The sequence below is a fragment of the Heteronotia binoei genome, chromosome 4 (assembly GCF_032191835.1).
Source record: "Heteronotia binoei isolate CCM8104 ecotype False Entrance Well chromosome 4, APGP_CSIRO_Hbin_v1, whole genome shotgun sequence".
In the NCBI taxonomy this organism is placed as follows: Eukaryota; Metazoa; Chordata; class Lepidosauria; order Squamata; family Gekkonidae; genus Heteronotia; species Heteronotia binoei.
Genome location: NC_083226.1, coordinates 134,322,585 through 134,348,110, shown reverse-complemented (window position 1 = coordinate 134,348,110; position 25,526 = coordinate 134,322,585). Strand labels below are relative to the sequence as shown.

At 41.1% G+C, this 25,526-nt stretch overlaps 1 protein-coding gene across 1 annotated transcript in view; it reads right to left on the bottom strand.

Moving 5' to 3' along the window:
- FCHO2 (FCH and mu domain containing endocytic adaptor 2) overlaps positions 1-25,526 on the bottom strand; it is a 127,178-nt gene that overhangs the window by 53,449 nt on the left and 48,203 nt on the right. The window contains exons 9-11 of the mRNA XM_060235809.1: positions 17,782-17,826; positions 16,270-16,342; positions 13,722-13,746 (exon numbers count right to left, since the gene is read on the bottom strand). Of these exons, the coding sequence (XP_060091792.1) occupies positions 13,722-13,746; positions 16,270-16,342; positions 17,782-17,826 (143 nt within the window). The remainder of the gene's footprint in view (positions 1-13,721; positions 13,747-16,269; positions 16,343-17,781; positions 17,827-25,526) is intronic.

Here is a 25,526-nt window from a genome sequence, read left to right as displayed (position 1 = left end):
CAAGCATGGCAATCACTTTTACATTTCTCACCAGGTTTTGGGCAGTACTTAGGACCAAGGCCAGGAATGCCTCTCCCCTGGTAGGTTCTGTGACCATCTGCTCCATAGCACAGTCATTGAGTGTCTAGAAACTCAATCTCTTTCTCCCAACTTGAACACAATCAATATGTGGATAGTTAAAATAACCTATTACAACACAGTTATTTTGTCCAGCTGCTATCTTTAATCCTTTCGTCATTTTATAATCATCCTCTATCTTTTGATCTGGTGAGCTATAACAAACTCCTAGAGTTAAATTTTCTTTTGGGCCCACTAATTCAACCCATAGCATTTTCAGAAGCGAATCTAATTCTCTTACCCTCTCAATCTTACTGGACTGTATACCCTCTCTGAGATATAGAGCCACCCCACCTCCAACCCTTCCGATATAATCTATATCCATGAATTAATTTGGGGCTCTGGGAAAGCTGTTTGTTGAGGTAGAGGCACCAAATTTGCAGCATCAAATTTGCCTCTCAACCCCCTCTCCCCAAGTTTTAAAAAGATTGGACAAGGAGGTCCAATTCTGTGGGCCCCCAAAGGAGGTGCCCCTATCTTCTATTACTTTCAATGCAGGGCAAAAAGGCTCTTCTGAGTTCACTTGCCCAGTTGTGCCACCACCGCCATGGCAGCAGCATGGCTTGGAGATCCTCTTTACATCCCTTCTCCAACGCAATGAGTGAACTCACCAAGTGAACTCTGCAAGCCGTGCCTGAATAAAAGCTGAATAATATCAGCATTTATTCAAACTTAGGTTTATCAGTAGCCAAAAATAAACACAACATAAGAACATAAGAGAAGCCATGTTAGATCAGGGCAATGGCCCATCCAGTCCAACACTCTGTGTCACACAGTGGCAAAAAAAAAATTACACACACACACACACACTGTGGCTAATAGCCACTGATGGGACCTCTGCTCCATATTTTTATCTAAACCCCTCTTGAAGGTGGCTATGCTTGTGGCCGTCACCACCTCCTGTGGCAGTGAATTCCACATGTTAATCACCCTTTGGGTGAAGAAGTATTTCCTTTTATCCGTTTTAACCTGTCTGCTCAGCAATTTCATCGAATGCCCACGAGTTCTTGTATTGTGAGAAAGGGAGAAAAGTACTTCTTTCTCTACTTTCTCCATCCCATGCATTATCTTGTAAACCTCTATCATGTCACCCCACAGTCGACGTTTCTCCAAGCTAAAGAGTCCCAAGCGTTTCAACCTTTCTTCATAGGGAAAGTGTTCCAGCCCTTTAATCATTCTAGTTGCCCTTTTCTGGACTTTCTCCAATGCTATAATATACTTTTTGAGGTGCGGCGACCAGAACTGCACACAGTACTCCAAATGAAACCGCACCATCGATTTATACAGGAGCATTATGATACTGGCTGATTTGTTTTCAATTCCCTTCCTAATAATTCCCAACATGGCGTTGGCCTTTTTTATTGCAAACGCACACTGTCTTGACATTTTCAGTGAGTTATCTACCCCGACCCCAAGATCTCTCTCTTGGTCAGTCTCTGCCAGTTCACACCCCATCAACTTGTATTTGTAGCTGGGATTCTTGGCCCCAGTGTGCATTACTTTGCACTTGGCCACATTGAACCGCATCTGCCATGTTGACGCCCACTCACCCAGCCTCAACAGATCCCTTTGGAGTGCCTCACAATCCTCTCTGGTTCTCACCACCCTGAACAATTTAGTGTCATCCGCAAACTTGGCCACTTCACTGCTCACTCCCAACTCTAAATCATTTATGAACAAGTTAAAGAGCATGGGACCCAGTACCGAGCCCTGTGGCACCCCACTGCTTACTGTCCTCCACTGCAAAGACTGCCCATTTACTCACTCTCTGCTTCCTATTACTCAGCCAGTTTTTGATCCACAAGAGGACCTGTCCTTTTACTCCATGACTCTCAAGCTTTCTAAGGAGCCTTTGATGAGGAACTTTATCAAAAGCTTTCTGGAAGTCAAGGTAAACAACATCTATCGGGTCTCCTTTGTCCACATGTTTGTTCACCCCCTCAAAGAAATGTAACAGGTTAGTGAGGCAAGATCTTCCCTTGCAGAACCCATGCTGAGTCTTCCTCAATAACCCGTGTTCATCAATGTGCCTACTCATTCTGTCCTTGATAATGCTTTCTACCAACTATCCTGGTATTGAAGTCAAACTGACTGGCCTGTAATTTCCCGGATCTCCTCTGGAACCCTTTTTAAAGATGGGGGTGACATTTGCTACCTTCCAGTCCTCAGGAACGGAGGCAGATTTCAATGAAAGATTACAGATTTTTGTTAGAAGATCCACAAGTTCAACTTTGAGTTCTTTCAGAACTCTCGGATGTATGCCATCCGGACCCGGTGACTTATTAGTTTTTAATTCGTCTATCAGTCATAGGACCTCCTCTCTTGTCACCACCATGTAGGCCTTTTCTTATGCCTGTTTGTGCCTCTCCTAACTTGCGGTATGTATTTTATCTGAGCTTCTAGGATTATAGTTTTAAATAGTCTCCAAGCTTCCCCAAGGGTTTTGACTGTATTTACCTTTCCTTTCAGTTTCCTCCTCACCTCAGTGAATTTACCCCTTTTAAAGTTAAACATGGTTGTGGCGGTCTTTTGGGGCAACTCCCTATTTATACAAACGGTGAAATCAATAACATTATGGTCACTGCTCCCAAGTGGCGCAATCACTTTTACATCTCTCACCAAGTCTTGGGCATTACTTAGGACCAAATCCAGGATCGCCCCACCCCTGGTAGGTTCTGAGACCATCTGCTCCATAGCACAATCACTGAGAGCATCAAGAAACTCAATCTCTTTCTCTCGACCAGAACACATATTGACCCAATCAATCTGCAGGTAGTTAAAATCACCTATTACGACATAGTTTTTATGTTTAGCCACTATCTTTAAGCCTTCCATCATATTATAATAGTCCTCTCTCTTTTGATTTGGTGGGCGATAACAAACTCCCATAGTTAAATTTCCTTTTGGGGCCTCTATTTCAACCCAAAGCATTTCTAAAAGGGAATCTAATTCTCTGACCTCAGTCTTACTGGACTGTATATCCTCTCTGACATACAGAGCCACCCCATCTCCAACCCTTCCCTCCCTATCCTTCCAATATAACTTATATCCAGGAATCACCGAGTCCCACTGATTCTCCTCATTCCACCAAGTTTCTGAAATTCCCACAATGTCTATGTTTTCTCCCAACACTAAACATTCCAATTCACCAATTTTACTTCAAACACTTCTAGCATTTGCATACAAACATCTATAATTTCCCAGGCAAGCTAGGCCCGCCACCTTCCTCCTGCCTCCTCGAGACTCTGGCAGACAGTCCATATGTTTGCCACCATCACAGTGGACAATTATGATCCGTTACCCGGTAGAAAAATAGCAGCCAACCCTTCATCTCTTTGAGACGAGTCCTCCCGAACCAGAGACATTTCATCTCCTGTCGGCTTTTCAAACTTCTTTTCAGCTTAAAACTCCCCTGAAAATTACCAGTAATGGGATTTCATTCTCAGTTAAGAGCATGAGAGTTATATTAGATCCAACATTACTTCTGGAGAAACAAGTTAATACAGCTGCTTTCTTCTAACTCTTTTTAGCCTGGAAGATGATCCTTGAGTTGGCCAATCTCCACCTAGATCCATGCCATGGTAATATCAAGACTAGACTATGGTAATGCATTCTACATACGTCTCCTCTTAAAGTCAGCTTGTTGACTACAGTTGGTGCAGCATGCATTGCACAAACTGAACAAAACTGGATAATTCAGGAGGGCAGTTTTACACAGATATTGGTGCTGTATGATAATTGGATGGTTCAGAAAGATGTTTTAATAAAAGGAAAATGACTGTGGACTATACTTCAATGTATAAAACATACTATCTGTTGCTGTATGTATTATAGTACTGTCTAATTTCTATATCATTTAACGTGTTGTGCAAATATTCATGCTTTCAGTTTTATTTCAGATGTCTGCAATCCTGATCCTATTACATTGCTTATTGGATGTCCTATCCTATTGATTGTATTGACTTATATAATGCATCTTGAGTCTCAGAGAGAAAGTCAGACTATAAACAACGTAAGTAAATAAACAATGGTACAATAGGCTGCCAGTGAATTACTGCTGGATCACCATCTGTCCAAGATGCAACATCAGAACAGCAAGGGCAGTAAAGTAGTTTAGTATTGAAGCTATAAAAACTGGAGTAATAAGTAATATTCTGCAGGCAAATAATATGCTTGATTTAAAATCTTTTGTTTTTAAAGTGTTACAGTAAGAGACTATTTCACTGATAAAGGACATGCATACCATCTATGCCAGATAGTGTTTGGATCCAGCACAAAATTTCTGCTTGTGCTAGAGTAGTTGTGCAAGTAGAAATCAAGAAAGAGACTGCAGTAGCTGCTTGCTCTAAGTTGGTCTTAACTGTACTCCTACTTAGGTTTCTACTTGCACTAAGATTTGAGCAACCACTGCATACTGACAATACTAGATATTGCAGAAGATCTTGTGCAAGCAAAATTTTTAAATTATTTTAATTTTTCAAAACTTTACAATATTTTTAATTTATTTGTCCAGCACAATTAGTAATTTCTATTATCTTAATTTAGGTTACAAAACTGTTCTTTAAAAATGTATCATATTGTGATAAGAAGCTTTAGCTGGTATTTGTTTTTACAAGAATTGGAATGCTTAGTGTTGGGAGAAAACATAGACATTGTGGACATTTCAGAAACTTGGTGGGATGAGGAAAATCAGTGGGACACAGTGATTATCCATTATGCCCTATGGGCACCAATGGCCCCATCCACATAGGGGATATACTTTTTTTTTTGGCACATCCCTACTGCTTACTAGAGGGATTACCTACCTGGCACATACTTCTGTTTTGAGATTTCTGCATTGGTTGCTAGTTTATTTCTGAGTTCAATGCTGGCTGCTGCTTATGAAATGTCATGGCCTGGGGCTCATGTACATGTAGAACTGCATCTCCTAGTATCAAACTATGCAGCAATTCTGCTTTTTGGACCAATTGATACTTTCCTCCTGTAGGGTACTCAGGATGATTACTGACAGCTCTAGTGCCCTCTAACTCCAGCTGCTGCTATTTTATGAAACAGTCTTCTCAAAGTTGTGCAAGATGGTATTGAGAGTTTTTGGTACCACCATTCCATTTTTAATTATGTATGACTGCCAATTTATATATTTTTAATTTTTTATCATTTGCCTTGAGACGTTCCAGTGAAAGGCAAGCTAAATGTGCTCGAAATAAAAAAAAAAAAACTATGAGTTTTGGTTTCATAACTGAACGTGGTTCTAAAAGAATCAGCATCACACAATTCAATGCCGTAGCTCTATCTGATGAAAATCAAGAAGCTTTAGTTATGCTTGACCTCAAGATGACCTTGTTGACAGAACATTTTATTTTAACTGGAGCTGACAACAAAGTAAGTAGAACAAATACAAATAGCTAGAGGCCATGTGCATTCCCATATTATGCTCCATATTATACTCCAGTCAGACATCTGAAGTTATACTGTTGAAGTTGCAAATGCTGTTTTGTAATAAAAGTTAAATGCAGGTATTGTTACTTTTTATTTCTTCTGGCACAACTTGAGAACAGGCTTTTGAAAAGCTGTGGCTAATAATACTATAACAGCTGCTGGTAATCCTGACTTTTATGTGAATATAAACTATAGTAATATAAAATGTGATAATATTTTGTGGTAATTTTAAAATCAATATTTTAAAACTTCAGAATTTTGTACACATTTAATCATACCTAAAAGAAACTTTCCTTTAGCAATTATTGCTTGGAACTTCAACCTGTCTGTGGATGGTGGATTGTCCCTTTCCCACCAGCAATTTTTGGCTCACTGAAATATTATTCTTGAAAGTGCCAGACCCACATGGGAAAGCGGTCATACGGATGAGGGAGCTGTAAGAAGCAGCCAGCAAAATTACCCTGCCCTTCCTTCTGCAGCGTAGCTCTTTAAAGTGGCAGATCCACATGCATTCCATGACTCCTGTAGTGGAGGAGAAAGACAGGGAAAGTGTGCATTCTGAATCATGTCTAATGCTCTGCTTGTTTCAGATTTCTGTAAACTTAGCTCTAGCATTCAAACCTGAAATCTCCGAAGAAGCTAAAATGACTAAATTGAGGCTATCATACTTTGGTCACCCTATGACGAAAACAAGAGTCACTGGAGGAGACAATAATACTAGGAAAAGTTGAAGACAATAGAAAAAGAGGAAGACCTAATGTGAGATGGTTTGACTCAGAGAAAGTCTGTAAGGCCTGAGCAAGGCTGTCAATGACAGAGATCATTGTTGCCATAAGATGCAAGCAACTTGACACACACATAACTCGCACACAGTTTCCCAGTAAGAGCAGAAGGTGGGATATAAATTCTGTAAATAATAATAAAATAATAGTACAAGGGTTATCACATGTCTCATCTTACTGACTGCAATGAGTTACACCAAGGGTGTCAAACTCATTTGTTATGAGGGCCGGATTTCATATAAATGAGACCTTGTTGGGCTGGGCCATGTGTGTCATAAAATGTAATGCCAGACAGCGGATATAAACTGTATAAAGGGGGCTCAGGTAAACAATTTTTTTTCTTACTTAAAACATTAATACTCTTGCAATATTTTGTTTTACAGTCTTATGTCATCTCTTGCTATGAATTATTGCATCAAAAACTGCAGACAATGTCTGTGCTGTATTAATCTTGAATATGCTGTTCAAGTGTTGTTCAAGTGTGCACATCTATAAGTTGAAAACCTACTTTTGATTTATAGACATTCATTACAAAGATCTCATAGTCAATGCTTTGAGCCTCAGACCCAGAGGAAAACATGAAGCAGCTGGGCATTGTGAGCTTTTGTACATAAGTTGCTTCATGTGCTGGTCAAGATTATGTGAAGATACCATGGCACAGACTGAGGGCTATGTGCTTGTCTGTAAAACTATAGTCTTCTCCAGAAAAATAACTACAACTCCTATGTGGCAGTACAAGAACAGAGACAGCCATGTGCAATGATTATTATCAACCTACTAACTGGGAAGTCTAAATTCAAAATCCCCAATCAAAGGAAAATGTGAAAGAAAAATCAATGGAAATTTCCCGGGTAAACCTGGACTAGACACACATACTCTCAGCCTAATGCTAGCTTGCTATTTCTCTTCTAAATAGTTCACATACTTTCCTATTGAGAAAGACTGGAGGGCATGAATACAATGAAAAAGATGAGGGGAACCCAGCTGGACCTATAACAACCCCAACAAATCTCCCTCCCTTCCTCTCTCTCTCTGTAGCAAGGCAAAAAACTCATACCTTCAATAAAACCTCATTAGTCTTAAAAGTGCTCTTTGTATTTCTTCTGATGGTGAGGACTGGGTAAAGGTAGCTCTGCCTCTTTCCTTCCTTCCCCCAGGGCACAAGGAGAGGGAGGAGCCTCAGCCAAGAAGGAAGAGGGACTGGGCTCAGTAGCTCTGCAGGGTGATTAATTGAGTCTGGCAAACTTAATCACCCAGCAGAGCTATAGAGCTAGGCTCTTTCATTGGCTGAGGTCCCTCCTCTTTCCTCCTCCCTTTGGGAAAAGGGAGGGGGGGAGATAAGGAGCCATGAAAGGCTGCTTTGCTGGCTGACTGCTGGAGAGAAACACAAAATGGCGACCGAACACAGCAGGCAAGGGAGAATGAAGCAGACCACAGTCAGTTGCTGGAGGGCCTGACTGGAGCCCTCTGCGAGCCGGATCCGGCCCACAGGCCGCATGTTTAACACCTGAGTTACACTTTCTCATTGTCTCGGTGAGAAGGGCAGACTGTAAACAAAGTAAAATAAAATAAATAATAACCTGCCTTTGCCAACACATTCTGCTAGATCCAAGCCACCATTTTCAAGAACAATATGCAATGCATGCTGAGTGACCCTTAGGTATATTCCTGTTTCTGACTCAGTCTAGGATCTCTTCATGCCATTCTATCTAAAACCTTTGTAAGAGCAAGCATGACATGACACAGCTCAACCCTTGTTCTCTCTACTCTGCTGAAAAGTTAAACTTGGTAAATGAAGTAGAACAGTTAGATTAAAACTTGGTTAAACAGAATACAGAGAGGAGGATAAATGGACAGTTCAGCAGACACCAAAGCAAGCCTTCCACATGGACTGCTATTGGGACTTTGTTGTTGTTCAGTTGCAGTCAAGTCCGACTCTTTGCGACCCCATAGACCAAGTCACACCAGGCCCTCCTGTCTTTCACCATCCTTCGAAGTCTGCTCAAATTCGTGTTAGTTACATCAGTAACCCTGTCCAGTCAACTAATCTCTTGTCGTCCCCTTCTTCTTTTGTCTTCTGTCTTTCCCAGCATCAGGATCTTCTCCACTGAGTGCTCCCTTCTCATTTGGTGGCCAAAGTATCTGAACTACAGCTTCAGCATCTGACCTTCCAGGGAACAATCTGGGTTGATTTCCCTTCGGACTGAGTGATTTGATCTTTTTGCAGTCCAAGGGACTCTCAAGATTCTTCTCCAGCACCACAGCTCGAAAGCATCTATTCGGCGCTTGGCCTTCCTTATGGTCCAACTCTCACAGTCATACATTACTACTGGGAATACCGCTTTGACTATACAGACTTTTCTTGGCAGGGTGATGTCTCCTTTTTATTATACTGCCTAGGTTCGCCATAGCTGTCCTCCCAAGGAGCAAACATCTTTTAATTTCATGGCTACAGTCACCATCTGCAGTGATCTTGGACCCCAGAAAAGTGAAGTCTGTCACTACTTCCATGTCTTCCCCTTCCATTTGCCAAGGTGTGATGGGGCCAGATGCCATGATCTTAGTTTTTTTGATGTTGAATTTCAAGCCTACTTTTGTGCTCTCCTCTTTCACCCTCAACAAGAAATTCTTTAGGTCCTCTTCACTTTCTGCCACTACAGTGGTATTATCTGCATATCTGAGGTGGTTGATATTTTCCCCGGCAATCTTAATTCCGGCTTGTGCTTCATCCAGGCCGGCAATCCGCATGATGTACTCTGCGTATAAATTAAATAAGCAGGGTGACAATATACATCCTTGTCAAACTCCTTTTCCTATTCTAAACCTATTCTATTCTAAACCAATCAGTTGTTCCACATCCCATTCTGACAGTTGTTTCTTGACCCTTATATAGGTTTCTCAGGAGACATGTGAGGTGGTCTGGTACCCCCATATCCTTAAGGACCTGCCACAGTTTGTTGTGATCCACGCAATCAACGGCTTTAGCATAGTCGATGAAGCGGAAATAGATATGTGCTTTTTCCATAATCCAGAGAATGTTGGCAATTTGATCTCTAGTTCCTCTACCTCTCCAGAATCTCGCTTGAACTTCTGGTAGTTCCTGATCTACATACTGCTGAAGCCTAGCTTGTAGGATCTTTAACATGACCTTGCTGGCATGTGAAATGAGTGCAATGGGGCTATACATTCCTTGGCATTACCCTTCTTTGGGATTGGAATATAAATTGACCTTTTCCAATCCTGTGGTCACTGTTGCATTTTCCAAATTTGCTGACATAATGTGTGCATCACTTTAACAGCATTGTCTTTTAGGACTTTGAATAGCTCAACTGGGATACCGTCATCTCCACTCACTTTGTTGTTAGTAATGCTTTCTAAGGCCCATTTGACTTCACACTCCAGGATGTCTGGCTCAAGATCAACGATTTCACTGTCATGGTTGTCAAGGACATGGAGATCCTTTTTGTATAATTCTTCTGTGTATTCTTGCAACCTCTTCCTAATCTCTTCTGCTTCTGTTAAGTTCCTATCATTTTTGTCCTTTGTCATGGCCATCTTTGCACAAAATGTTTCTTTGATTTTTCCAATTTTCTTAAAGAGATCCCTTGTCCTTCCCATTCTGTTATTTTCCTCTATTGCTTTGCATTATTCCTTCAGGAAGGCCTCCTCATCTCTCCTTGCTGTTCTCTGGAAATCTGCATTCAGTTGGATGAATCTTTCATTTTCACCTTTGCCTTTTGCTTTCCTTCTTTCCTCAGCTATTTGCAAAGCCTCGTCAGACAGCACTTTGCTTTCCGGCATTTCTTTTTCTTTGGGATGGTGCTGATTGCTGCCTTCTGTACGATGTCATGAACCTCTGTCCATAATTCTTCAGGCACTGTCTATCAACTCTAGTTCCTTAAACCTATTCTTCACCTCCACTGTATATTCATAAGGGATGTGATCAAGGTCAAACCTGAATGGCCTAATGGCTTCCCCAGTTTTCTTCAGTTTAAGTCTGAATTTTGCAATGAGCAGCTCATAATCTGAGCCACAGTCAGCCCCAGGTCTTGTTTTTGCTGACTGTAAGGAGCTTCTCCATCTTTGACTGCAGAGTATACAATCAATCTGATTTCTGTGTTGCCCATCAGGTGATGTCCATGTGTAGAGTCGCCTTTTAGGTTGTTGGGAGAGGGTGTTCGCTGTGACCAGCTTGTTCTCTTGACAAAACTCTATTAGCCTTTGCACAGCTTCATTTTGTTCTCCAAGGCCAAACTTGTCAGTTGTTCTGGTTACCTTTTGACTTCCTACTTTGGCATTCCAGTCCCCTATGATGAGGAGGACATCTTTTTTTGGTGTTAATTTTAGAAGGTGTTGTAGATCTTCATAGAACTGGTCCACTTCAGCCTCTTGTGTCAGTGGTTGAGGCATAGACTTGGATTACTGTGATACTGAATGGTTTGCCTTGGATACGGACCGAGATCATTCTGTCGTTTTTAAGATTGTATCCCATTACTGCCTTCCTCACTCTCTTGTTAACTATAAAGGCCACACCATTTCTTCTACAGGACTCTTGGCCACAATAGATGTAGTGATCCTCTGAGTTAAATTCACCCATTTCCATCCATGTTAGTTCACTGATTCCCAAGATGTCGATGTTCAGTCTTGCCATCTCTTGTTTGACTACATCCAGCTTACCTTGATTCTTAGATCTTACAATCCATGTTCCAATGCAATTCTTTGCAGCATCGGACTTTCCTTTCACCATCAGACACATCCACAGTTGAGTGTCCTTTCAGCTTTGGCCCAGCCACTTCACTCTTTCTGTGGCTACTTGTACTTGCTCTCTGCTCTTCCCCAGTAGCATATTGGGCACCTTTTGACCTGAGAGGCTTATCTTCCAGCGCCATATCTTTTAGCCTTTTGTTACTGTCCATGGGGTTTTCTTGGCAAGAATACTGAAGTGGGTTGCCATTTCTTTCTCCAGTGGATCACATTTTGTCTGTGTTCTCAGCTGCGGCCTGTCCATCTTGGGTGGCCCTGCATGGCATAGCCCACAGCCTCACTGAACTGTGCAAGCCCTCTCGCGACATCAAGGCAGAAATCCATGAGAGAGCAATTGGGACTAGTGCTATTTAATTTGTTCATAACTGATCGGGATATGGAATGGAGGGGGTGTGATCAATGTAGTGGTAAAGTTTGCAAATGATACCATATTATTCAGGATAGTGATAATCAAAGCAGATTGTGAATAGATCCAAGAGGATCTCTCCAATTTAGGCGAGTTGTCAACACTGTGGCAAATGAAATTCAATCTCCATGATATACAGTGAGGAAAAATCATACTTTAAAAAATATGATGAGGTCTGAATCAGCAGTGACTAAGAAAGGAAGACACTGGTTTGCACTATCAATGAAAACATCAACAGTGTGCAGCTATAGTTAAAAAGGCAAACACTATGCTATGATTATTAGAAAAGGGACTGAAAATAAAACAGCCAATAACATAATGACATTGTATAGATCTATTTATATATACAGTTCTGGTTACCGTACCTCAAATGACACTGCAGAACTGAAAAAAGTGCATAACTGTGCAACCAAAATGATAAAAAGCCTGGAACACCTTTCCTCAAGAAAAGAGGCTGAGACCTTTCAGTTCAGAGAAAAGACAAGTGGGGGTGAGGGACACACAGAAGTCTATGAAATTATGCTTGGTGTAAAGAACATGGATAGAGAACTTCTTCTGTCTCTGCCATAATACCCAAACTAAGGTCACCCAATGAATCAACAAGCAACATAATTTAGGACAGATAAAATGAATTGCAGTACTTCACTGAACAAGCAACTGAATTGTTGAATTCACTGCCAGTGGGAATATACTAGCCTAGATTGTTTTAAAAGAAGATTAGACAAATTCATGGAAGATTGGGGCATCAAGGGCTATGAGCCATGATGTTCACACCCAATAAACCTCTGACTATTAGCCACTTTATAAAACAATTTGCTAGACTAGATGGACCAACAGTCTGATCTAGCTGGATATCTCTTATTTTAAACAAATAACTATTTAAATATTTTGAATATTTATTTTTAGCAGCAAAGGACTAACTGAAGTCAAAGACTGTTATACCATAATAATAAGTTACTAGATAGATTTCTGGATATCCACACTAAACAGCATACATTGAAAATACAAATGTGAAAATACAAATCAGGCAAAAATACAAATTTGAAGTACAGTTCATACCCATACTCTGGAGGGAATTTGAATTTATAATGGTGTCCTCAATCTAGTTGAGCCTCTGAGCACTTTTAGAACTGCGAGAACAAGGAATAGGCACCACCAGAAAATGGGATATTGGGCTGCAAAATTTTAGGAAGCTGCAAGCCAAACAACCTTCTGCTATGAAGTTATTTCTGGGTTCTCCTGATTCAGTGGGGTGGTTAAAAGCCAGGACTAGCTCCTTGCTTTAGGGAAAAGATACTTTGAAGCAGCAGTAAACAGCCACCAGAAAACTCTTCAGCAAACAGCACAGTGCCCATGAGCACCGTATTTGGGCTCAATGATTTATATAAACCTTTATGTTAAAAATGTTATATTAAAAACTGTGCAAAGTGAAGAATACTCTTGTATTCTAAACCAGAGGTCTGAGAAGCCATGCATGACACTCTTGGAAATGCTGCAGAAAGAAAGATCACATTTACACATGAAGTATGAGACTTAACTATTCCATAGGAGAAAAAAGATATGTTTCCAAGTGTGGCTAAAAATAACATGCCAACAAATTTACACTAGAATTTGTTTCATTAATAATTGAACACTGAGTACCAAAACAAACAAGTCAAAAAGTAAACACTGTAAGTTAACCCCAATTATGTTCCACTTCACTGATTTATTCTTGAAACTGTCAAAAGCCATTAATTAGATGAATAGCATGATCATTCCCATGATAAATGTATAAGCTCCTTTGGCATATACTCATACAAAAATGAACATTTAATTTGCTCAGACGTCTTAAAAAGATGTCTGTGTGGGGAGGGGAAAACAACTTCAGCATGCATCCATGGTATATTAGTTAAAATGAATATTCACAGTTTAATACTTTTTTGAGTAAACAAAATAAACAAAAGTAAACAAAACAGTATTCTTTAGAATACTGGATGTCTAACAGACAGACTGAAAATATCTCTGCCTGCAAGGAAACTTTTCAGAGCATTTTGGAAACCTATTCTTCTGCTTCTACCGCAGGGAGTTCTACCTTTGTCATCTTGAATTACATATTGTTAAAATGACCACAGGAAGCCAGGAATTAAATTAATGAAAAAGGATCACTGTACAAATTTTTTCTGAAAGCAAAGATCCCAAAAGGTATTAGCTATATGCAAAGTAAGACTACTTACAACTGAATCTGCATCTGGACATTCTCTGTTAAAAAAATAGTAAGGGTTATAATGTATAAACACAGAATGTATATACTAAAAGCCATGTTCTCTTTTGGTTCCCACTGAATATATCACTCTTTAGAAATAACTGTTTCCTAATTACTTTAAAGCACTATATAGGACTGTATATATTAATGTCGGTGTTTTATTTTTTATCCAGCCAAAATGCTTCACTAAACATCCCAGGTTCTGAACTGCGTAAAATACAAATTCATTAATAGATATGAACAGTTTGAGATCTGTATTTATGCACTGTATAGCCTTATTTTCAAAAGAAGTTTTCCACAGCAGTTTTCCATTTTAGGCTTTTATCTTATTACTACAATTATTATTTTTAAATTAGGTTCTCTAACCTAATTTAAAAATAATAACTGGCCCCTAAGATGGCTCAAACACAAAAGCTTTCTATACAATTTTATTTTACTCAATTAAGAGCTATAAAAAACCAGGCGCAGACCAGTTTAAAAATCAATTTAGAACAGTAACAGAGTATTAAAATATAAACAAGCAGCACCAAAATCTTATAAAATGCTTAAAATTCAGACTACCAGTAAAAACAATAATAGCTGTTTAATAACTATTAAGTCAACCACAAACTACTTAGAGGCATTAAGAGTGAAAACAGAAATTTTTACTTACCGCAGATTCCTGTACTCAAAAAAGGCCAAAGAGCAGTTTCCACCTGAAGGAAAGTGCTTCCCTCCTGGTGGACCCCTGGGTCAGCTACTGCCTTGAATGGAGGCCTCCCTGACCAGCCCTGTTCTTTATATAGGTCACAGATATTTTTCTGGAGCTTTCTGGAGGACCAGCAGCTTCTAGTTTTGTTTTGTTTTTTAAAACATTTTTTTTTACTAATGTACTATTTATCTTGCAGGAAAAGCAAGTTGTGTTGGGGAAACTCAGATTCTGCTTCCCTGTTCTCCCTCATCCAAATGACTGCTACATCCAGACACTGGTTTAAGACAGACAGTGTTGCAACTGGGAGGTTAGTTAATGAATTATAGATCTGAGTGTTATCAGCATATTTATACCTTAGTTTTCTTCCCAGTGTAGACTCAAAGTGGCTTAAAACATTATTTTCATCCTCCCCCCACATTTTAACCTTACACCAACCACTCTGAGGTAGGTTAGGCTGAGTGAATGACTAGCCCCAGGTAATTTAGTGAGCTTCCATGGCAAAGTGGGGATTTGAACCAGGGTCTCTCTTTGTCCAGCAATCTAACCGTTACTAACACCCAGCTACAGATTCTGAGTAATCTAATTTAATGCTTATACTAAACACAGGTGATGGAAAGGATAGCATAATTAGGGGCCAGGCAACTGATTCTGCATGCTAGTGGAAACTCTGCTTCCTATTTGACAAAGAAAGACAACTGGAGGGTCTTGTCTGTAACTTCTATCCTTTTTCCAACTGCTAATAAAATTGAACAGAGACAAACAACAACAATGAGAATATACTGAGAGCCAGTTTGGTGTAGTGGTTAAGTGCATGGACTCTTACCTGGGAGAACCAGGTCTGATTCCCCACTCCTCCAATTGCAGCTGCTGGAATGGCCTTGGGTTGGCCATAGCCACAGCTCTCACAGCAGTTGTCCTTGAAAGGGCAGCTTCTGTGAGAGTTCTCTCAGCCCTACCTACCTCAGAGGGTGTTGGGGGGGAGAGAAGGTAAAGGAGACTGTGACCACTCTGAGACTCTGACATTCAGAATGAAGGGCAGGATATAAATCCAATATCATATTTTTCTTCTACATTCAAGATAGATATATGAGAATATATCTGTAATATGACATCATTTACCATCACAACTAATACTGACCATTCCCTAATTAGGCCTAAAAGCTAGACTGAAATGGGTCAAAGATATTTAGATAAGCCTGGAGCTGCTCCTGTTACCACCTGCTCAATCTGCCTAAAATCAGAAAATGTGACATAGGCCAGGCACTACCACCTTTCTTTGTCAAAGAAGTTTTTTTAAAAAAAAATAAGGCACACCACCCCGTAAAAGGTCTGCTGTGAAAACGTTGTGAAAGCAACATCACCCCAAAGTCGGAAACGACTGGTGCTTGCACAGGGGACCTTTCCTTTCCTTAAGAGTTTGGGGAAATTCCCTGCTACAAGACAGTATAATCAGTCCTGACCAAAGGAATCCAGATTTTATCATGAAAGTTTTAAGAATTGGAAGGAAAACAATCTGTTTTAGACATGGTGGCTTTCACAATCCAAAGAATCTTGTCCACTTCAGAAAGGAGAGTAATCTGACTAGTGAAACAGTACCAAGAGAATGCTTATGATATTTCACACACTGTATCTGCCTTAAATCTGGTGTCCAAATTAGATTAAGATTAGCAAGGAATCAAACTAAACACCACAAACAAACAAACAATTTTTCTTTCAGCAGTTCAGATTTACATGTCAACAGATTTCAAACACTGTTTCTACAATATTATGCTTTTAAAAAGCTTTAAAATGGTTCACTAGAAGTTAAAAAAAAAGTTAAACAACTTACACAGATTCTGTATCTTTTTCCTTCTTTATAATCCCTGGTAATCCGAAATGCTTTCTTCTTCTTGGCTTTATCCCTGTGAAGAAAGTACTTCATTATTAGAACAAGATATCTAACTTTAATCTAGTTGTGAATTTCCTGTACCAGGTTAAAAGTTATCAATATGTGAGTTCTATACACATACAAGGGCCTGTCCATCCACTACCACGAATAAACAGTAATACTGAACTACCACAGATGGAAAGAAATCTAGCCATGATTGAGATAAGAATACCCTTTAAAAAAACTACCAGTTTCCAGACTGAATTAGGCCATTAATATTTCCACATTTTTTAGACCAAGGTTCCATTTGCTGTCTTTAATCATTACAAGTATCTGCTAAGCTTTCCACCATGTCATACGGTAAAGCAGAAATGAAGAACAGAAAAAATTAAATGTTGCTGCATATTGATGACAACTTACCGCAGGTCTCCCTACAATTTCTCATTTTATTTTAGAGTAAACATTAAAAAGTATTGGGACTGAAGCATGAGTAAACTTTAAGCTTTATTCTCATTTCCTGGATCCTGATAGGTAATTATAGAATTAAAAGCTGAAGAGGAAAAAAAAGTAAACAGTGCCTCATTTCCTTGATTTGTTTGATCAGGCAACCTTCTGTCCCTCAACCACCATGAAGCCAGATACTCCTTCAGTGCCAGTGAGATCAGCAAGATGTTATTAGGAGAAACTTTTTTACAGTAAGAGTTGTTCAACAGTGGAATCAGCTACTGAAGGAGCTCTCTTTCACTGGCAATCTTTAAGCAGCAGTTGGATGAACACTTGTTGGGAATGCTCTAGGCTGATCCTGCATTGAACAGGGGTTGGACTAGATGGCCTGTATGGTCCCTTCCAACTCTACGATTCTATGAAATAAACTTCAGCGCTTGGTAGAAACACCACCAGGCATTCTTCTCCTGCTGTGATATCAAAATCACATATAAAGTTCATTTCATCTGAACTTGAAGAATACAAGTCACTAAACTTTTTAGATCTTAACATTACAGGCATCACTTAAAAATCAAGCTGTTTGAGAGTTCACCCAAGGGTCAGGGCTGCTTGGAGCAGAGCCCTTTGCCAGGAGCCTTCAGGAGCAACTGCAGCACCCAGAGGTCAAGACTGTTTGGGACTGGAATCCAGATTTAAGGGCTCCTGAGCTGCAGATAAGGGCCAACAACCAGGAAGGCAAGGAGGAATCCTGGCCAGTTGTGCAGTTGGTTGTGCAGCAACCAGACACTGAGAAGGAGTGGTGCCAGGCCACTCCTCCAGGTCAGACCCTACAACACCTGGTGAGAGACTTGTGGCGGTTCGTGGGGCTCATGCCACTTGAGGGAATGCAGCATGGGATCCTGTACCTGTGACAGAAACAAAGCACTCTTCAGCTGAAACCCCCAGGACTCTCTTGGTCTTGCTTGCCACAAGCTAGAAATAATGAGATTTATGTTTTTATGCCATTCTTAAAATGCAAAAGAAACTCACCTTCAACTGCACTGGCTGTATTACATTCTTCAAATTCAATAAGTCCTTGCAAAACAAAAACCAAGGCAATTAGTTCTCTCAAGTATTTCTGAATACTTATAATAAAGCCTACAGCAGTTAATAAGTTAAAGTAGTCAACTGAAAATATTTGAATTAAAAATGTGCCCACAGAAAACATGGATGGCAATTACCTTAGAGGCATGAATGCACGCACCAGATTGCCCCCAGGAAGCATATCTCTCAATCTGGCAAGAGAAGGTCAGCATGAAGAACCCCTGACCTTCTCTTGGCTGAGAAGAAGGGCAGGGTCTCAGCTCTCAGACTGCATTGAACTTTCAGAGGCATTTGGAAAAGATCGAGGCTCTCATCAGTTCCTTCTATGCTCCTAAAAACTCACGTATCATCAAGGGCAAGACTGTGTTCCTCCCCCTAGATGGGGGATGGGCAGAGTTGGTAGCAAGTGAAAGTTTTGGCTTAGCTACAAAAGTTAGCCATAACACATGGACACCTGCTTTTCTAATGTACTGTTCATATGCAGTGCAGCCAGAATTATCTAAAGAAAGCATACTTCCCTTCAGAATTATTTATTCATTTGCAATTATAAACAGATTGTATCAATTTACCCTCATATTATGGAATAAGATTTCTTATGTGTTTTTATCCTAAATAAATGAATTTTTAAAAATTGGATTAATATTAAGGAATATTGTGGAAATACAGTATACGGTTATTAAATTAAAACAGAAACACAACTGTATCAAACAGTTAACTATTACTCTCATTTTGAACAAAAATATAATTAGCATAAAGAGGTTAAGATGGGCTTCTTACAAAAACACTCAAATACATCATACTGGAGGGGAATGATACTGCCACAAGAAGTAGGCAGTTTCTACATATTTAATTACATCCAATGACTCAGGAACAGACATCTGTATGTGCAACATACCTTCTTCATCTCCCAAACGCAGGGTGGGGACTGGAGATTTCCTGAACTACAACTATACTATACTACTCTCCAAGTATGGCCTGACAAAAAAGACTTCATCAGTCTCCTCACACCTGTAACTAAGGGCCAAACAAGATGTTATTGGGGGGAGGGGAGGAGACAAGATTGCCTGGTGCTGCTGTGTTCAATAAGGATTGGGCCCTCACAGCCTTTTTTAAGTGGCCATATTTTTCTGCAAAATGGTGTTGACAATTTTGGGTTGGACCCATGGCTGCCATAACATCTAGTTTAACACTAATTCTGTCTAGTCAAAGAACAGGTTTGTTACTGCATAAAAGAGCCAATAGCACCAACTGAAACATGCATTCTTCAGCTACATTTAATAAGCTGCATTACAGGCTTAAGACAGTTTTGTGTCTATACATAGAAAGCTATATTTCATAATCACTTCTAATTTTAAGAAGCAGAGACAGCAATCAGCTTCAACTTTTAAAATCTATAAATCCACTTTTACATTTGTGCACAGTAACTGCAAGATTAACAGAACTCCAGATGGTTATTTCTCATATTCCAATATATATTTGAGTATAATATCAGAGTACAAAACACTCACACAGCTTGACATACTGGAACTGAATGTGCCTGGAGTTTTAACTGATTGTCTTTAAAATATATTAGCAATAAAACATGAAAGCTTGTTTGTATTGTAAAGTACAGTCGCTGTTTTGAACATGATTTTTTTGTATTTTATATTCAACCAGTTCCAAGTACAAAATAGCTTGTTTGTTTTGTTTGTCCTTTCCTGCTATTACTATTGAATGGTCCACTGAAATAACCTGATTTCGAATTCACATCAATATACAAGTGGTTGAAAAGTGCAGAGGGGTAACCATGCTAGACTATTGTAGCAAAAATAAGAGCCTTCCAATGGCCCTTAAAAGATTTTAGCTTTTGTGAACTAGAAACCATTCAAGCAATGCAATTTATCTGCAATGCAATTTATCTCCAAAGGAACATTTGTAACAATAATCCATGTGTATGATATATTAGAACAGCAGATATAATTGCTGTACATTTTCATTTTTTAATCTCCATAAGGTAAAAGTCTATGCTGTTTAAAAATTGAGACCCCCTATATTGGGTGGCCAAACTGCAGCTTGGGAGACACATGTGACTTTTATACATATTGTGTGGTTCTCTGAGCCCCCACTGCCCCATCAACTGGCTTGGAGAACACATTTAAAGTTAAAGTTGCTTTCTTTCCACCCCCTCCCTCAATCTATTTTCCTGCCTGCCTGCATTCAAACATCTGATGTTCATGTCTTGCGGCTCTCAAACATCTGACATTTATTCTATGTGGTTCTTGCATTAAACAAGTTTGACCACCCCTGCACTATATCCAGTTCTTAGCTGAGTATGCTGGATTACATGCACATGCTAGCTTACTCAATTCAAAATTGGTTTCTAAATCTCCACACTCAAAATTCATTCGATTGTTAAGTCACATCCCTCCTGTACATTTGTCCTTGACAGGCAGAACTTCTTACATTGCCAATTGTAATCTAGGACACAACTAAATAGCCTATACTAAGGCACAGAGAGTCCAAAGAGATATTATTTTTATGTCTGGTAACTTATTATGCAGGACTTCTAGCAGATGTACAAATGAAATAAAACAGGAAAAAAACGAAAGTCAGAACTCTGTGCTACTACACCCTACAGAAAATTAACACCCCTCCCACCTTCTGACTAGGATACAAAGACAGATCTTCATTCCTATTAGTATCTGTTAAAGGAAGTGTTGACTCTTGCTTATACCCCAAAATCCTGTTGGTCTGTAAGATGCTACTGGAATCGAACCTAACTGTTAAACAAGTCAGCTCAATGAGAAAAGCCATTATGTTGAAGAAACCCTACCAAATATAGCAATGCACTTAATTCCATCAACTTCAGGTTTTGACTCTTTAAGATAAATAGTTTTAAGTGATATAACTGCTTTGTAATTAATTCTCTCTCCAGAGGGATGACAAACTTTTTACAATTCAGTCACTGGCCACCTAATTAATTGGTGAAATGGCACTCATGGCCTTAAACATCTATTGAACAGTTACAGAAGCGTGTCAAGATCAGTCAACTAGTGGGTGCTCTGAGGAAGAGATAGGCCACTCTCGACAAAGACGCTTATGCAACTGAATTTTTTCCTTAAAGACAATGGGAATACATACTGGCTATGTATGTCAACAGGAATAGAGAGAAAAGAGGGCACAATGAAAATTCCTGCTGTATTGTAAAATAATTGCTAAAATGAAATGTACTTTTAAAATGAACATTAAACCCACACAGAACATCTTATGAATATACGAGGAAAAAAGAACTTTATTATAGCAAAATCAATAAAACTATGCAAGCATTACAAAAGTAGCTTAAATTTACACTAGTGCTAAAGCTACTTGAAGTTGCAAATATTATAGCAGACAGTATGCTTGGTTTTAGAAGAAAACAAAAGGGGTTTCCTGCCTCCGGCATTAAATCACGCATGAGAGGATGACAATTTTTTCAAAACTGCATATGCCTCGCATGCTGCTTTAAAATGGCAAAGCTTTGCGTGTCTGGCTCAGTGCCAGTTGACAGCTCAGCTGGATATCAATGCACATTCTGACCCCCCTTGCAGCGTGTCACTTCTGAATGGTTTCCGCAGTAGAAAGTTTATTCAACCTCTCTCTCAAATGCAGTGGACCGACCATCAATCTGCTATTTAATCATAGCAAGACAGGTTATTTTTCTGACAGCACTAAAGCCAGAGAGCAATTCCTAATGAACAGCTTGATACAAGTGGAATTTCAACTGTTTTAGCCTCAATTAATTCTGCTGTCAAAACAAATGATTGCTCTTAGAGCTTAGATGTTGAGCTAGATCACAAAGGTCAATTTTGTATATACAAAAATACAAGCAATCTTTTTCTTACTAACATTTGATGCCATTTCATGTTTAGCATCAACAAAAAAAATTTCAAATTGAAAAACCGGAAAAACGCAGTGCTAATCTTTAGTATTCTGTAACAGGAATGTTTACACTGATTGATAAATTATAAATGAAAACCAAACCCACTAGATAATCTATTGCCACATTTAGTAATGTTCACATCTCTGCAGAAAAACAGGTTTCTTACCTGTAACTGATGATCTTCAAGTGGTCATCTGTGCATTCACACTCATGGGATGAAGCACCAGCGCCGATCCCTGATCGGTAACTCCAAAGTCTGGGATTTTTTGCAGCTCAACCCCGGTAGGCATGTGCGACAGCCCCAGTGCGCATGCCCACTTGGTGGGCGCGAATATCCCGCCAGTTCCTTCCCACCACCACATATCAAGAGTACCGTGACCGGCAGCAGAGGGGAAGGAGGGCGGGTAGTGTGAATGCACAGATGATCACTCGAAGATCATCAGTTACAGGTAGGAAACCTGTTTATCTTCTTTGTGGTCTCTGTGCTTCACACTCATGGGAGATTAGCAAGCTAGGCTTACCTGGAGGAGGGAACTGGCAGTTATGCAGAAGTAGTGGCTTGAAGGACCAAGGTACCCAGCTGTGCTCTGCGACACTTCCGGACATCCAGGGCTTAATGTCGCATGAAGACATGAGGAGATGCCCAGGTTGCAGCCAAACAGATGTCCGCCAAGGAAGCACCCTTCAGAAACGCTGTGGACGTAGCCATAGCCCTAGTGGAATGCGCATGGAGCAGCCCTGGCAAGGGACGCTTAGTCAACAGGCAGCAGAGTTTAATGGCTTCCATGATCCACTTAGAAAGCCTCTGTGCAGAGATCTTGAAACCCAACCTAGGAGCCGCATAGGAGACAAATAGATTGGGATCCTTTCAAAACGGCTTGGTACAATGCACAGAAAACAACAATGCCCTCTTAATATCCAGGGCGTGCAGATGTCTTTCTTCCACAGAAGAAGGAGAAGGGTATAATGTAGGCAGAAACACTTCCAAATTGAGGTGGAAACTAGACACCACTTTGGGTAGGAACGAGATGTCCAGGGCCAAGGATACCCCATCGTTCTGAAAATAGATGTATGGAGCATCACACTGCAGAGCCACTAACTCACCTGCCCTCCTGGCCGTAGTGACGGCCACTAAAAAGGCAGTCTTCCAGGCGAGAAGATGCAATGGGCAGGTAGCCAAGGGTTCAAAGGGCTGCATCAAGAGCCGTTCCAGGACCAACGGCAGATCCCAAGCAGGAGGAGGAACCTTAGATGGCGGGTGAAGCCGTAGAAGACCCTTCAAAAAATGTTTTGTATGCTGGTGTGTGAAAACCAATGCATGATCCACAGGATCGTGATGAGTTGAGATTGCAGCCAGATATACTCGAATCGAGGAATGATTAAGCCCAGCATCAACAAGAGTCAGTAAGAACTCAAACACAAGTTCAAGACCAGCATTACGTGCACTGATACCCTTGTTTCCCAGAAAAGTCAGGAACTCAGACCACTTTCCCGCATGGGAGCGGCGAGCTGACAGCTTTCTACTGTTCACATGTTTCACTCTGTCAGAGAATTCTAGAAGCCATCAGTTTGAGATGAGGGATGTTGTGGTGAAACAGGCGACCTCCTTGAGCCAAAAGGAGGTCCGGTTCCGACGGAAACTTGTGGTGACACCCCCCCGCCATGGCTAGGAGGACAGAAAACCAGTTCTGTCTCGGCCACCACAGAGCAATTAGGATGCACCCTGGAAGCTCCTGGGCCAATTTGCAAAGCACTCTGGTGAGAAGAGGCAAGGGTGGAAATAGGTAGAGGAACTTGTTTGCCCATGAGAGTAGAAGACCATCCCGTAGGGACCTTGGGTCCGTCCCTCCTCTGGAACAGAATTGTTCACATTTTCGATTGTTTGCCATGGCAAATATGTCTATTCTGGGATGACCCCAAGCCCGGAACAGGGGTTCAAGGTGTCTCCAGTTCACCTCCCATTCGTGATGGGAAACTGCCCCCCTGCTCAGGAAGTCCGCTTGAACACTGAGCTCTCCCGGCAGGTGGGTGGCTACAACGAAGGTCTGGGAGGCTATGCAGGCCTCCCAAAGCTGCATCGCCAACGCACACAGTTTTCTGGACACAGTCCCCCCCTTGATGGTTTATATAACTTACAGCTGTCGTGTTGTCTGACATCACAGCTACAGTCTGACCACTGATCAGGGGTAGGAACGACCTTAAGGCCATGAAGCTCCAAGAAATTGATGTGATGGTGAGCCATTGACGGGGGCCATGGGCCGCCTATGCAAAGATCTCCTAAGTGCGCTCCCCATCCCCACAGCGAGGCATCTGTTGTTACCCTGACTGAGGGGAGTGGGAGATGAAATGGAGTTCCTCCACAAAGCTTGGACTTCATCCTCCACCAACCCAGAGAGCATAGCACCAGCGAAGGAATTTGCAAAATCTTGGATGGGAGATCTCTCACTGGATTGTAATTCCTGATAAACCAGAGCTGAAGGGTTCGCATCCTCAACCTCGCGAACCGCAGGACATTGGTAGTAGCCGCCATGAGGCCCAAGAGACGTTGGATCTGCAGAACAGAAGTGCATCTCACCGTCTGAAGGAGTTGAACCCGGGAGATGATACCCAGCGCTCGGGACTCTGGAAGAAATGCTAGGTGCTGGGTAGTGTCCAAAATTGCTCCTATAAACTGAACTCTTTGCACTGGGACCAGGTGAGACTTCTTCTTGTTCACCAGAAGTCCCAGTGCACTCAAGAGGCTGAGAATCACTTGTAGATGCGCTCTTAGAGAAGCTTCGGACACAGCAACCACCAACCAATCATCTAAATAAGGAAAAAGGATGATACCTTGGAGACGAAGGTAAGCCACCACAACAACCATGGTCTTTGTGAAGACCCTGGAGGCCGTGGAGAGCCCAAAAGGGAGCACCTGGTATTGGAAATGGTTCGTTCCAATGACAAAACGAAGAAATCTCCTGTGACTGGGGAGGATGCTGATGTGGAAATAGGCACCCTTCAAGTCCAGGGTAGCCATCCAATCCCCCTTGTTGATGAGTGGAAGGATGCTTTGTAGAGTCAGCATTCTGAACTTCTGATAAGCAATGAATTCGTTCAGTCCCCTCAGATCCATAATCGGATGAAGTCCCCCGTCCCGCTTGGGAACCGTGAAGTATCTGGAATAAAACCCTAACCCCTGAGATGGTCGGGAACAGGTTCTATTGCTTGCTTGCTGAGATTTTGAACTTCCTCCAGTAGAACAGCTGTAGGGTGTGTGATCACTAATCTGGGATGAGAAGGGGATGAACAAATTCTATCACATAATCATCCTGTACGATGGACAAGACCCACTTGTTGGCGGTAATCTGCCGCCATGCTTGCAGAAATCTGTGGAGGCGGGTGAGTCCAGAGGAGGGGGGGGGGATTCCACCTGGTGACCTTCTCCAAGGCACAGCAAACAAGGAGGGTGTCCATCGGGAGGAGGAATCTTGCTCCCGCACTTCAGGCACCGTTTGAAAACCCCCCAACGTCTTTCCATAGACAAAGAATAATGGGAGGAGGGGGGGGAACCCTGAAGGGTTGCAACAACTAAATTAACAGTCTCTCTCTCTTTTTTTCCCGATAACAAGAAACGAAGAAAACAAAGAGAAACCCGGAGAAGCAAAAAAGGTAAGTAACTACCGACTGGAGTGACGACAAACGTGTCTATCCAACGTGGCGGTAAAGAAGGAACTGGCGAGATATTCGCGCCCACTGGGTGGGCATGCGCACTGGGGCTGTCGCGCATGCCTACCGGGGTTGAGCTGCGAAAAAT